General features: G+C 54.7%; 2 protein-coding genes across 4 annotated transcripts in view; one reads left to right on the forward strand and one right to left on the reverse strand.

Annotated features, from left to right (window-relative positions):
• The window catches only part of Naga (alpha-N-acetylgalactosaminidase), a 13,073-nt gene extending 5,272 nt beyond the window's left edge, over positions 1-7,801 (reverse strand). The window contains exons 1-9 of the mRNA XM_055602971.1: positions 7,657-7,801; positions 7,172-7,249; positions 6,370-6,505; positions 5,731-5,902; positions 4,802-4,979; positions 4,479-4,573; positions 3,749-3,910; positions 1,857-2,054; positions 252-533 (exon numbers count right to left, since the gene is read on the reverse strand). Of these exons, the coding sequence (XP_055458946.1) occupies positions 252-533; positions 1,857-2,054; positions 3,749-3,910; positions 4,479-4,573; positions 4,802-4,979; positions 5,731-5,902; positions 6,370-6,505; positions 7,172-7,187 (1,239 nt within the window). The 5' untranslated portion in view covers positions 7,188-7,249; positions 7,657-7,801. The remainder of the gene's footprint in view (positions 1-251; positions 534-1,856; positions 2,055-3,748; positions 3,911-4,478; positions 4,574-4,801; positions 4,980-5,730; positions 5,903-6,369; positions 6,506-7,171; positions 7,250-7,656) is intronic.
• Positions 7,802-8,039: 238 nt separating this feature from the next.
• On the forward strand, positions 8,040-14,184 carry Pheta2 (PH domain containing endocytic trafficking adaptor 2). Of its 3 annotated transcripts, none has more exons than XM_055602958.1 (2): positions 8,040-8,216; positions 11,828-14,184. In XM_055602958.1, the coding sequence occupies exon 2, from the start codon at positions 12,034-12,036 to the stop codon at positions 12,796-12,798; it is 765 nt and encodes a 254-aa protein (XP_055458933.1). In that variant the 5' UTR covers positions 8,040-8,216; positions 11,828-12,033; the 3' UTR covers positions 12,799-14,184. The 3 variants fall into 3 exon arrangements, with proteins under 3 accessions (XP_055458933.1, XP_055458932.1, XP_055458934.1); XM_055602957.1 differs by lacking the exon at positions 8,040-8,216 and adding an exon at positions 8,397-10,179; XM_055602959.1 differs by lacking the exon at positions 8,040-8,216 and adding an exon at positions 8,397-8,497.
• The last annotated feature ends 83 nt before the right edge of the window (positions 14,185-14,267 follow it).

Genomic DNA, 14,267 nt, shown 5'->3' on the forward strand with positions numbered 1-14,267 from the left:
CCCCCCCCCCCGAAGATCAAGAAGCCCGTACTTCAGTCTGTCTGTGCTAGGTCACAGCACACCCCATGGGAGTGAGAACACTATCAGCAAGGCTGAAAGAAGCCCCACCGCATGGCAAGCTCTAAGGACAGCGGCAGCGAAAGCTGAGCAGGGACAGAGGACCAGCTTGGGAGGGTCAAGGGTGAACATTCATACCCAGAGGCTCCATCAACACAACTGGAACAAACAGTGTAGAAAACAGCACCAGCTACAGCGTTCGGTGCCTCTAGCTGCCCTCCCCACCCCAGGAGCCATCTAGGGCTCCAAGGTACAGGGGACACCATATGTGAAGCAGGGCCACCTGGATGCCAGAGGACTGGGCCAGGGCCTGTGTACAGCGGGACACTCACCTCATACACTCTGTATCTGGGGAAGTTCAGTTGCAAGAGGGAGCAATGGAAGAAGTAAGGCATGTCTACCCTGCGGCTGAAGAAGACCAGGGCGCTGGCATCGTTAGACAGAGGCCGCTTGAACACTTCAATTTGAGATTTACTCTAGGCATAAAAGATAACCAATGGCTGGAGGCTCACGCTCAGTCTGATCCCGACATCCCTCACTTCTCTACCATGCCCCAAAGCTCTCTCTCTAACCCCAGCCCACAGCTCTGTCATAGAGACTCGAGGACAATGTTATGCAACAGCCATCTAGCACCTACACTTTTCTCTCCCTTCCTCGACTCAGCAGCTGCTAACTGACACTGGCCCCGCCCCAGAATGACAAGAGGTGTAGACACAAAGAACTGAGGGCACACTGTTCACTGCCAAGGCCATTCCAGGGCTGCAGCTGGGGATACTAGAAGAGGGAACAATGAATACTGCGGGAGGAGAGTATGCAGTTGGCCTCAAGTAGAGAGTTTCATCATCCAAACTATTCACTCCTCAGGCTCAGCGCCACCATTGGCACCTAGGCAAGACTAATTCAGGGTTTCTCTGTGTAGCCTTGGCTGTCCTGGACTCACTTTGTAGACCAGGCTGGCCTGGAACTCACAGAGATCTGCCTGCCTCTGCCTCCTAGAGTGCTGGGATCACAGGTATGTACCACCGCAGCAAGCTCCATCACCAACTTTTATTAACTAATAACATACGTGTGTGTGCGTGTGTGTGTGTGTGTGAGAGAGAGAGAGAGAACACGTGGAAAGCAGAAAACTTGTGGCATTTGGTTTTCATCTTCTATCTTTGAGTCTCAGGACTGAACCCAGGTCATCAGGCTCTGCCACTTTACCAGCTGAGCCTTCTTGCTGGGCCTCCACAAGTGCCTTCTATAGTATAATATAGTTCTTTTCATTAGATACAGAGATTTATATGCAGAACAGAGGATTTGGGGTGACATAATTCAAGCTGAATCATGTGGTCTTGTTTCTTAGATTCTGGAAGTTCCAATTGCAGTAGAACAGAGTTACTGAGAAGATGCTTATAGCATGCCCAGCCTGCGGTGATGCTCAAATGAACAGTGGACACTTGCAGTTAGTAACAGTATACAGTAGATACTTACAGTGGCGGCAGTATACAGTAGACACTTTTTGCAGCAGCAGCAGCGGACAGTAGTCTTTTGCTACTGTACATTCTTGGAACTCAGGAGACAAGTACTCACTTTCTGCAGACATCACCTGAACGCAGCTGTCGTGACTCACCAATCCCCTACGCTCCTGTCATGTACCCCCACCCTGACTCTAAGGAACTGTCCTGCTCTGTCTCAGGCAAGAAGCCAGCGGCTCCTATGGGACCAGAAGGGAGACCCAGCCCCAACTCTGCGGCTCTCAGGGGAGCCCAAGTTCCTTACCCTCCCTTCTCTCCTCCTCCTCCTCCTCATTCTAGTACCTTGAAGATCCTGCGACCCTGGATGCCTAAGGGGTCCTGATTGATTTTGATCATGAGTGGATTCTGCAGAATGTCTATGTTCTGGGGGGAGATGGTACGCAGGTCCGTGGACATGAAGAGGGGGGCTGCCAGTATTGTCCACAGGGCCATCTGGGCCCGGGATTCATCAAAGCTGAGGCCAAAGTTCCCAACGAGCAGCTGGGGACACAGGAAAGGAGCAATCAGGGTTGGCCTCCTCGTGGAGGTGGGTAGCAGGGCCAAACATTGGCCAAAGCAAGAGCAGACAATGATCAGGGAGCCAGCTAGAGGGGGGGGGGGGGGGAGGGGGCTGGCTTAGCACAGCCAAGGGGCACAGGGACAGCAAGTCACATCCCCTCCCTTGTATAGAGTGGGGGTGATGACCTTTTTGGAGCGCTCAGAGCTCAGGTGATACAATAACCCGTGGCCAGATTTGTGAGTGGGGAGATGCAGGTTAATAAATACAAGGGCTCTGTGCTAGAGGGAGTTCAGGGTTAGCCTGGGCGACTCAGTGAGATTTGTCTCAGAGTAAAGATTAAAAAAAAACAGGGTGAGTGATGGCGGGCATGGTGGCGCACGCCTGTAATCCCAGCACTTGGGAGGCAGAGGCACGTGGATCTCTGTGAGTTTGAGGCCAGTCTGGTCTACAAAGAGAGTCCAGGACAGCCAGGGCTACACAGAGAAAACCTGTCTTAAAAAAACAAAAATTAAAAATTAAAAAAAAAAAAAAAGGGTGAGTGTGTAGCCCAGGGTTCGGTCGGTGCTTGCCTAGAGTGTGTAAAAGCCTTAGTACTGGGAGAAAACAAAACAAAAAAACAAGAAGAAAGGCTGGGTAGGCTCTGTGGCTCCTGCCTGCAATCTCAGCACTTGGGAGGTAGAAGCAAGGGGATTAGGCGTTCGAGGCCATCCTTGGCCACATGAAGTCTCCACTAAAAGAGCCTGTCTCAAAACCAAACAGATGAATGTGTCACACACACCTTTGTCCCCAGCATGTGGGAGATAGAGGCAGGTGGATCTCCATGAGTTCAAGGGCAGCCTGGTCTATAAAGCCAACCAGGGCTGTACAGAGACTTTGTCTCAAACAGAACAACAAAAACAAACAAGAGAGGAGGAGAGGCTGGCCAGGCGAAGCTGCAGAGCTAGAGCAGGAGCTTCACAGCAGGTGAGCTCGGCTCCCAGGCTGGACCCCTCCTGTTTCATCGTCATCGACTGGTGATGGTTGCTGCCTAAATAAGCTGACCATCACGAAAGTCTGTGTGTAAGCCCCTGCAGCTAGGACTGGGCTCTGAAGGATTGAGAGCAGGGCGGAGGGCCAGCATGCTGGTGAACGGGGTGGGGCAGGGCTGGGGGCTTTGCGGGGCTGGGGAGGGGCGCCTGTGAGAGGGTCAGAGGAGCAGAGGCAGAGAGGGAAAGGGACGAGCGAGCGCAGGGAGGGTGGGTGGATGCTACGGATGGGCTTTCAGAGCTTTGAGAGACATCGGAATGTCCTGGGGAAATGCTGAACAGTGGGCATTCCCAAACTCTGCTCTTGAACATTATGATGTGAAAGAGGGGAAGGGTGGGGCTTAGAAGAGCCCTACACACCCAGTCTAGAGGTACAGCTTTAGCCCAAGAACAGTGGTTCTCAACCTGTGGGTCGAGACCCCATGGGGTGGTGTGAGTGTGTCACATATTAGATTATGGTTCATCCCAGGGGCAAAATTAGTTATCAGGTAGCCGTGAAGTAATCCTATGGTTGGGGCCACCACAACAGGAGGGAGGAACTGTATGAAAGGGTTGCAGCATCGGGAAGGGTGAGAGCCACTGCCCTATAGGGAAGAGAGCATGGGGGTTGCACAGGGTGGGGCCAGAGCCCTCCCCTTCCACCCTGGTACCATGTCTGGGTCATTCCAGCGCCCGGGACCTGACACTGGCTGCAGTATGTCCTGGTGCTCCACAAACCAGTCCAGGATGGACAGCACACTCTTCCAGGAGTCCTGGATATCGTTATAGTTGCGCCAGAGATTGCAGATGCTGGCAATCAGAGTGTAGTTCACCTGGGTGTCAGGAAAGGCAGGGGCCGGCATCAGTCACCTTGCTGCTCAGGGGCCACCTACCAGCCGGAGGGGCTGGCTGACAGAGGCTTGCGGTGAGGCAGGGAAGAGGCGCTCAGGGGTGTGTGGCTTGGGACGGTGGCCGCAGTCAGGGGACCTTCCCTCCATTGTGGGGGGTGTACCATCACCCTCCCCACCGCGCGTCACACACGTGATGTAAGCTCCCATTGCTTCAGTGACAAGCTGCCTCCTTCAGGTTTGGAGGTCTGAGCCCTTTCTGAGGCTCTGCCCGGCCTCAGCAGCCTTCTGGGTTTTCTGGCACTCATGGAGCCACGCAGGGATTCTGACCACTTGCTGAACGTTGTGACCGTGGCTGGCCTGCCTTGGATGCCAACCCCGACAGCCTACCTGATGAGCTGGCAGAGGCCTCCTCTACGGTTCAGTGAGTCTAGACACCTACAAATGGGTGTGTTGGCTGACTCTGAAGCTAGCTATGATGGCAGCCTCCCTCAGGCCTGGCCTGTAGGAGGTGATGGGGCCCGGCAGTGGAAAGCTGTGGCAGGCAGCTTACCTTGGGGGGTAGGCCCCCTTCGTAGGCTGGCCAGCTGCAAGAAAAGGCGATAGGACGGCCTGTGGCATTCAGGGCAGCAGCCATCATGGGGTAGCCTGCAGAAACCCCAATTTGCTGATTGAACAGGCACAGGAAACAGTCTAGAAAATGGCTCCCCGCATCTTAAAGACTCGCTTCCTGGGTACCAAGCCTCAGGAGGTAGTTACGGTGCATCTTTAGGGAGCCCCGGGAGCTGCAAGCAGGGGTGAGGGGTCTGGGAAAACCGCCACCTCTGGGTGCAGACAGACAGCTCCAGATGAGGGCGCTGCCAGCAGCGAGCTCACCCTTTGCGCGCTCTTTGGCAGATGAGAAACAGCCATCTAGCTTCAGCATGTCCACCTTCCACTCGGCAAAGGTTTTGGCGTCCATCTCCACTTTGTCTAGCGTTGTGCCAGGGTAACCCATGCAGGTCATTTTGCCTAAGTCTTCATAGATGCCTAGCTTCAGACCCAGGGAATGAGCCTGGGGGGTGTGGTGGGGGGTTAAAGAGACATAGTGGCTCAAGTGAGACTCTCTGGGCAGGCACGTCCGACAGAGCCCATCACCACCTTCAGTGGCTCCCAGGGTTGAGGATGTACAGCTCAGCTGGCAGACTGACCACCCACCATGGCCAAAGCCCTGGGTTGGTGGCATGCACCCGGCACTCTGGGGGTAGAGACCGAAGCATCAGACGTTTGTTTGTTTGAGACAGGGTTTCTCTGTGTAGCCCTGGCTGTCCTGGAACTCTGTATGTGGACCAGGCTGGCCTTGAACTCACATGGCTCTGCCGGCCTCTAGACCATAGGATTAAAGGCATGTATCGCCACGCCCAGCTAGCACCCAGAATTTCAAGCTTATCCTCAGCGTCAGATTGTTGGAGGTCATCCTGGGCTACACAAGACCCCATCTCAATTAAATAAAGAAAGCAGAAACCCTTAGTGGCTTCTACTGATGAAGACAGGTCCCAGCTTGGCTGGCTTCCGCTAGCTGTGGCCACCTCCCCTCCAGCAGTCTTTTGCCTTGAGGCCTTATCTCTGGGATCAGTTCAACCAGATGCTTCCTCCAGGGATCTCGCTTTTTGTTAAGGTCCCTTTCTGGCTCTTACCTCATCGGGTCAAAAGTAGGTATTCGGTTTTCAGTTTTCACCATCAGATTGAATTCTCCAAGGAGACTGTGCTAAGGAGAGGCCCGGGCTCCCATACTAAGGGGCAGGACTGGAGCGGGTGGGACTTACATAGTCAGCCAGAAAGGCAATCCCGTGAGGGAAGCGCTTGAGGTCAGGCATCAGGCGGCCTTGGGCATCACGCCCACCAATCCAGCAGTCATCAATGTTGAGGTATACATAGCCAAGATCCCGCCACCCATCCTGGGCCAGCCGGTCAGCCATCTCCATGAAGAGCCGTTCACTGGCAGGGGACAGGAGGGTGGTGTGGCTCAACAGACCAGGCTGCCCCTCATTTCCGCTCTTTCCCTCTGTTCCGGGTGGGAGTTCTGACTGTAAAAGGCATGCCTCTGCTGTCAGCTGAGGACTAGGCCAGGTAACTGCAAATGACCTCCCAGGGTTGCGTCAGTTAGGGTGGGGTGAAAGGGGTGGTCTGGCTCCCCAGGACAAAGGGCAGGACTAGGCCAAGGGAAGCATGTGGGGCCTCTCTGGCCTTTGATCTCTTTTCAGTTACCTTTGGGGGGGCAGGTCCCCCTCAAAGTCCCTACCCACTGAGGCCCCAAGCAGGTCACAGGGCTAAGTGTCAGACAGACCTCCGGTCTGCAGTGTCTGTGGGCTTGATGATTCTGACCCCGAGTTTTCTTTGCCGGTGAGCGTCCTGTGCCCGCTGTCACCATTTTGTCGCCCTGGATGTGCACAGATCCCCCTTACCTGATGCAGTTCTTTGGGTCCTCCTCACAGTTGATGTTGCAGCGGAAGCGTTCCCAGGAGAGCCAGCCCATGGGCGGCGTCCGCAGGAGCCCATTATCCAGCAGCAGCACTGGTGCCACCAGGGCCAGGAAGAGCACTGGGGGGGGGGGGGGAAGCAGGGATGGTGACTCCTTCAGCCTCCCTAGTCGTCACCCCTACCCCCACAGCCCTCCTCAGCCATCACTTCACCTCAGCACAGCCCAGTGGGGGGGGGGGGTAGCGTTGGCTCAGCCTGTAAGTGCAGCACGAGGGCAAGCACGTGGGGCAAGGCGATGTATTCACCTGCTCCCTCTTGTCACAAGCTGGGGGTCAACATAACTCACGAGCCCTGAACTCACGTCCCTGATATATGTGAGACCGGACCTCCTCTCTCCATGCTACACAGAGGTGGCAGCGGGTTTTCTGAGGCCTTGGGCTTCTTTGCTCTCCACCTCAGAAAGCCTAAAATGCTCATCTACATGAGCCCTTCCTCTTGGATTTCAGTTTCCTTACATATAGATCACCCTGCCCGCTTTACAGGGCTGCCATCGCAGGCCGGTACCGAGTAAGATAGGACCTCTACACGGGAGAAAGGAAGTGGCCTCTTTGGAGGGGAACCGATTCCGGGGTGTGGGGCATCTCCTTGCTTTTCCTGGCCCCACTCCAAGAAGAAGTGAGGAACGTTCCTCCTCGTAGAACCACATCAAGAGAGCTCGGGAGTTCCTCCCGTCCTCCTCACCCCTCCACCACTCCCTCCCCGCAGCTCCCCAGGAGGTGTGGATACCTGTCTTCTGTAACATTGCCTTGGGAGTCAAATCTCAGGGCCCAACCGAATCTGCTCTCAGCAGCTTTATACGTCCAACTGTGGAAGATAACAGACGTTATGTCTCTCACCCACCCCGCCCCCCCAGGTAGAGTGACACCCGCCTTTAATCCCAGCATTCGGGAGAGAGAGGCGGGACGATCTCTTTGTGTTCTGGTCCAGCCTGGTCCATACAGGACCAGGAGTTTCAGGCCAGGGTTACACAGGGGGACAACTGTCTCTAAAAATGAGATGTAATGGCGGACGTTGAGGCCCACGCCTTCAATCTCAGCACTTCTGTGAGTTCGAAGATAACCTGATCCAGGACAGCTAGGGCTACTAAGTAGGGATCCTACCTCCGAAAACAGACAAAACAGTTCTGGACTCCACACTTGGGCCTAAGTCGCTTTCACTGCCGTCACTCCCTCCCCAGTCATCACTTTCCGGAATCTGAGCTCTTCTACTACCTGTAGGTCTAGGACTTTTGCCAGACCAGTGCCCAAGAGCGACTGGTTCCAGGAAGCCCAGGAAAAAGGGAGGCCATGGGTCGGGGCCAGGCTCCAGACACCCGCGTGGGTCCAGGTTCTCCGCCTCGGCCCTCAAAAATCGCAGGCCCGGGGACCCCGTTGGTCCTTACCCTCACGCTCGCTCAGTCAGCTGTAGCTGTGCACTTTCTCTCGTGAGACCCCGCCGGGCCGCAAGTACCTATAACGACACGGGAGGCGGAGCATCGCGGGACAACCCTTCCGGAGCAACCAATCAGAATCCCCTAGCAACGCTGTGCCCTCCCTCTATGCCCCGGCTCCCAGCCTCCAGACGCTCCGCCTACCTAAGCTCGCGTCCTGCGGGAGGGAGCTCCGCAGCCCCGTGCGCGCGCTGCCGAGCCGCGCCTCTGGCCGGTGTCCCCCGGCCTCCGACTGCCGCTGTGCAATGAATTCGTACAGAGGACCAAACGAGACAGTCCAGAAACCTGGCCCTTAGCCGCCCAGAAACGGTAGTGAAAGAGGCTGGTGGGATTTCACCTCAGGTCAGGAGGCTGCCCCCTCTCTCTCGGACACCCAACGGGGTCGTTAGCCCACCCACTCCCCAAATTTATTTATTTATTTATTTATCTATTTATTTATTTATTTATTTATTTATTTATTTATTTATTTATTTATTTATTTATTTACTTTTTATTTATTTATTTATTTATTTATTCATTCATTCAGTTATTTATTGGACATATGCTAGGTGCCAAAACGCTGTTTCTGGACGCCTTCACACGGATGGTAACCGTAGGGGCATGTGCTATCTTCCACATCTCAGGTACTGGCAAACCCACTTCTCTGACTATCCTACCTTCTCTTTCCCTCAGCCTTCACAGGTAAATCCTCCCAAACTCCTGTGCCGTGAGCCTTCAGGCTCCGCCCCTCATCTCACACGGCGAGGCTGGGCTCATCACATACTGCCTGGATGCTTCAGAGAAGCTCAAAGGCCCCTCTGCTTCCACCTACGGTTACCTTCGCCGCCGCAGCCAGCAGCCAAGGCAAACCTTGAAAACCCAGTGGGCTGGCAAGATAGCTCAGTGGTTTAGAAGCACCCATTGCTCTTGCAGAGGACAGGGGTTCCGTTTCCAGACTCACAGCCATCCCTACTCCAGTTGCAGGGGGGCTGACAGCCTCGTCTAAACTCTGCGGCCACCACGAGGAGCACTTGTTCGAACCTAACCCAGCCCCGGCTACTCCTCTCCTCTCCATGTGACGGCTATTCTCTTCACGTGGAGAAATGGCGTTTCTAAGCCCCACCCTCTACCTTTTGACCCCATTTCCTGCTGTCCCCTTCCTCACTGCCCCTCCTGTGGGCCCTCAAACACAGCAAGCCTCAGGGCCTTTGGATTAGCTGTTCCCCCTGCCTAGAACGCACTTCTAGATGCGGGCATAGCGGACACCCTCATTTCCCTTATTTGTCCAAGTGAAGTCTACTCTATCCGTTCTCTTTAAGCCGGCAAGCCCCCCCACCCTCAGGAGACCCATGCTCTATTTCCCCAAGCGAACCTTCGTGCTGTAACGCCTTTTGTCTAGCTGATTAACTGAAGAAAAGCTAGTAAACAATAACAATAACAAACACCCACCTTGACGCCTCCCCAAAAAACCACCCAGCAAAACTCAGAATGTAGAGTGTGCTTCTCTGCATTGTGAGGTCAGGGAGGGGACCTCAGAGCTGACGGCTGAGACTTAAATGTCAGGGAGTGGGGGTAGGGTGAGAAGGGCCAGCTGGGCTTTAGGAACTGCAAAGCAAAGGTTGAGGTGGTAACCCACAAAGCCACTTGAACACCCTTGCCTCCAAGGCTCCTGGGAATCCCTGCCTCCTGCCTTTAGTGCTTTCCTGCAGTCTTCCCTGCAAGCCTAAGGATGGACTTCAGGTGGGCTCCAGACCGGCACTAGCGGGTGATAGAAGCCATCATAGCCAATTTCTAGAGGCCGAGACAGGGCTAAGCCAAGAACTTTGTTGAGAACCTTGGCAGGGTTTTGCTGGTTGTGTAGGAGCTCGCCTTAGGAAGTTAGCTACCCGCTGCCTCGCTTGGCTTGGCCCTGCGGGAGGGAGACTGGCTGGGGGGCAAGGGCAAAATAAAGGATCACCCCGAATTCTCCTTCGGTGGTGGGCTGGAGGCCTGTGAGTAGTAGCCTGTGGGTAGCCTGAGGTTGGGCCCGGGGTTCGAGGCCTTCCCTCACCAACACGTCCTGTGGCTCAGGAGGGTCCCCACCCTCTAGGGCCTCAGTTTCCCTCCGGTGTTCGTGCAGAAGCGACTTTGCAGCTTCCCAGGCCTGGTGGGTACTGGGCGGGGAGCGGCCGGGGCGGTAACACGAGCCTCCCCCTCCCGGGCGGGGTCTCCCAGCTCCTGCTGCCACGTTAGCGACCCGGGCGGAGGCGCGGGGTCCAGAGCGGGGAAAACCCAGGGGGCAAGGGCGACCGCATTTCACCCAACGAGTCAGGCTCCGGCGCTGGAGGTGAGAGCCGGCTGGCCGGGCTCCGGGAGGAGGTGACCGGGAGGGCGTGGCCGTGGACGTGGCTGAAAAGCCCGGGCGGGATCCAGGGATCCAGGGACCCGCAGGGCCGCCCCAGGCAGAGGCCTCAGCGGCAGGCGCTCGTGGGCTCGGCCCATCCGATGGGGCCCACGAAGGGCTGAGGCTAGAGCGTCCTTCCTCTATTCCGGGCCTGCTTGCTTCTCTTCGGAGCCCTTCTTCCCCTCCCGCATCCTGGCTGCGGTTTCATCACTCACTGCTTGACTAATTCATTATTTATCTAATTGTATTTGCTTACTGCGAGTCTCTCCTGCTAGAAAATAGATTTCAGGAGGAGAGGACCTAGTTTTGTCCGCTGATGTATTCCCAGGAATTCAGCAAGCCCGCACAGGGCTGATTATTGTAGGTTACTGGAAAGTCAAGCTTGTCCTGCAAATGGGGACAGTGATAAATGAAAACATTGGGGCGGGGCAGAAGGGACAAAGCAAGAAATGGAGGGCTGCTGGCCAGTTGACCTTAGATCGAGCCCCTTTGGGCACAGTTGAGAGTTCTCTGCGTGACAAGTGCTAAAAGTGAATGCCAGTACGCTGTCTGGCATTTAACTGACCTACCTCATCTCAGGGGTCCCAGATTTACGGTCAAGAGACAGTGGACCAAGACACAGAGGGAAGTTCAGTTGCCCTGAGGGATGAGTGGGGCATTAAAAACGAGGAGGCAGCCCTTCCAGCAAGAAGCTGCCCTTTCACTGGGGCCCCAAAGTTAGAACAGCCATTCTCATGTTCTTTGAGAACTGTTTTGCAGGCTCCCTGGGAACCAAGTAGCTGAGCTGTGTGGTTAGATAAGAGGCCATCCTGTCCCCCCCTCTGTGGGCTTTGCTGATAAGTGTGTTACCAACCGGGCCCCACCTAGGAAGTGTGAGACCAAGTGCTGACTTGGTCATCATATGACCCTTGCCAGTTCAGCTGCCCCATGGGAGCCTTGAAACACCGGCATTCGGAAGGTACGTCCTTTAGTGCCCCCAGGGCACACCACTGAGCAGGTCTGCTTTGACCCCTCACTGGTCTGCCCCTCCACTGCCGCCTTCTGACTCTGAAACCACAGGTTCTCATTAAGGTTGGCTGGACACCTCTGCAAGGCTAGTAGGGGCCTAGGAAGGTCATGGGATCCCCAGACGTTGATTGGCCTCAGACTTGGAGAGGGAGGCCCTCATGTTGGGAATGGTTGAAGCACAGAAGTTTCTTTGGGCTTGGAGTCTCTTTCATTCCTCCTGGGATTATTATTCTTCCAGCTTAAAAAAAAAAAATGTAAACAGCGACACGCAGGTTAGCCAGGGATATGGTGTGACCCTGTTTGAAAACCATAACAGCTCTTTACCAGGAGGCCTGGATGGTGCTCGGTGCCCCTGTCTTCAAAGCTGAACATGGTGGTAGGCCTGCAATCCAGGCACTGTGGAAGCGGCGACAGCTGGATCAGGGGCTCAAGCTACCCATCCTTGGCTACCGAGGGACTTTCAAGATTAGCCAGGGTTACACCAGAACCCTGACTTTAAAGAAGACACTAACAAACAAAACACCAAGTCAGCTCCTGCTATTTCTCTCCTACAATTATTGCCTTTTCTGTTTTTCTGTTACAGTTTTCCCATGTCCAAGTTATATTTTGGGGGGGTGACCCTTAATGACCTTGGAGATGAAAGGCAAGGAAGACTACCTCTTCACAGCTGAAGTCTGAGAGCTGCAGGGAACATGGTCAGTAGGAGCCACAGGACTGGGCTACAGGTCTGAGCTGGGGCCTCTCCTGGAGGTGCTACCATCTCTCTAACCCACTGTTCTTGTGGACGCCATGAAGCTGAACAAGAGGAGTGTGGCCCACTATGCGACGAATGATTCTCCAGCGGACCACACTGGCTTCCTTCGTACTTGGGGAGGACCAGGGACTCCACCCACTCCCAGTGGCACCGGCCGAAGATGCTGGTTTGTTCTCAAGGGCAATCTGCTCTTCTCTTTTGAGAGTAGAGAAAGCCAGACCCCGATGAGCCTGGTGGTGTTAGAGGGCTGCACGGTGGAGCTGGCCGAGGCTCCTGTGCCTGAGGAGTTTGCCTTCGCCATTCGCTTTGATGCCCCTGGAGTGCGCCCACACCTGCTGGCAGCGGATGGGCAAGTTGCCCAGGAGGCCTGGGTGAAAGCGCTGTCTCGAGCCAGCTTTGGCTACATGCGACTTGTGGTAAGAGAACTGGAGAGCCAGTTGCAGGATGCCCGGAGGAGCCTGGCCTTGCATCACTGTGCATCCCAGAAGGCTGTTGCCAGCTGCAGTAAGTCACAGGCTCCTGATCGCCGGACTCCAGGCCCTGAGAATGGCCACTTTCTCCTCAGGGAGCGCAACTCTGTTGGTACTGTGGAAGAAAGGGGGAGCAGGCCAGTAGGTCGGGATGTGACTGAGTGGGAGTTACAGGGCCCTGCCAGCCTCCTCCTAAGCAGGGGACAGAGCCCCGTGTCCCCTGAGACCTCCTGTTTCTCTACTCTGCATGACTGGTATGGGAAGGAAATCATAGAGCTGAGGCAAGGGTGGCAGCAAAGGGCCAAGGGGAGCCAGCCAGAGAACAAGTAACAGAATAGGCCCTGAGCCAGGGCCTTTTTAAACGGTGGCCCTGTCCCGCTGGCCGGGATCCCAGGGTCAGAACTTCAGGAGTTAAATGTTTACTCATTTACCAGGTTGTTTTTGTTGTGTGTGTCCCCCCCTTCCTGCTCTGTAGACTTTCTCCAACCTCCACATCCTCTCCAGGTGGCTGATGGGAACGTAATGTAGGAAGGGGCTGTGCTCCCTGCCCCTGCAGGACACTCTAGCCCTTATTTCCAACACAAGAAGTCTTGGGCATCTCTAAAGGCCACAGGTGACAGGAGTGGCTTTAAGACTGCCATTGAAATGGTTTGGGCAGGGATCCCTGTAGGAGAGGGTCTTCAGGTGCCAAAGAGGGATCTCGTCTCTCCCCCGCCACCGCCACCCTGTCAATGTACAGCGCTGGACATTGCCTCCAGAGAGGCAGGCAGCCTTTTACAGGAGAATCTCTGCCTGAGCAGTTGTCATGGCCACTCCTAGGGATCCTGTCATCTATTCCGCTTGTTTCCCAAGGCTTGTCTGCCAAGAACCCTCATGGCTACTCTCTCCTGAATCACCTCAAGTATCTTTTTCTTTTGTTGTAAGAGGTCAGATGGCTGGGTCTAGAGCCAGAAGCCAGGGTGATCTGTCCCCTTTATATAGGTGTAGTGAGAGTGACTGTGAGAAGATGTAAAGAGATACACCCTCTTCCCAAACAAAATCTGCCTCTCCCGATCTCCCTTCTTTCCCTATCTGAGGCCTTGGGGCAGCCTGACCAAAACCCATCTAGGCCTAAAGGTTGAACTTTGCCTCCAGGAGACTGACTTGTTTTTGTTATTGTTTTATAGGAGGACGTGGTGGGAAAGCCTGCTTTCCCTTTATAATCAGAACAGCAAAGTTTGCAGGGTTGGTAGCAAGAAGGTAGAGGAAGAGCAGAGTTCAAGGGCACCCTTGACCACACAGTAAGCTTTTGGCTAGATTGGACTGGGACCCTCTCAGGAAAGTTTTCATTTTGGTTCTTATAATCAGTGTGTTTACAAATGAAGAATCAGGACTCAGAGCTGCAAAGCCGATGTCCGAGGCTAGCAGCTAAGGGAGTCCCTCTATTTGCTTATTCCCTAGCCCTGTATGGGAAGCCCACTGCCCACCGCGCCCGTGTGGGAGTGTTCACAGACACAGAGGCTCTTGTTAACTCGTTTTTGTATTTTGTAGACAGGGTCTCACTGTGTAGTCTGGCTGTCCTGGAACTCACTCTGTAGACCAGGCTGGAGAACTCACAGAGATCCTCCTGCGTGCCGAGATTAAAGGTGTGCGCCACTTCCCCTGGCTTTTTATTAACCTTTTATTGTTACAGTTTTCTTTTAGCAATTCAAATACCAAGTAAAGTTTTTCATTACACATTTTGGTTGCTTAATTCAAGGGCGTGGGAAGGGGGTGGTGGGTGGTTTGAAGTGGGTGTGGAGGAAGGAGACACCTACAAA

The sequence above is a fragment of the Psammomys obesus genome, unplaced genomic scaffold, assembly GCF_907164565.1.
Source record: "Psammomys obesus unplaced genomic scaffold, mPsaObe1.curated_primary_1811, whole genome shotgun sequence".
Classification (NCBI taxonomy): Eukaryota; Metazoa; Chordata; class Mammalia; order Rodentia; family Muridae; genus Psammomys; species Psammomys obesus.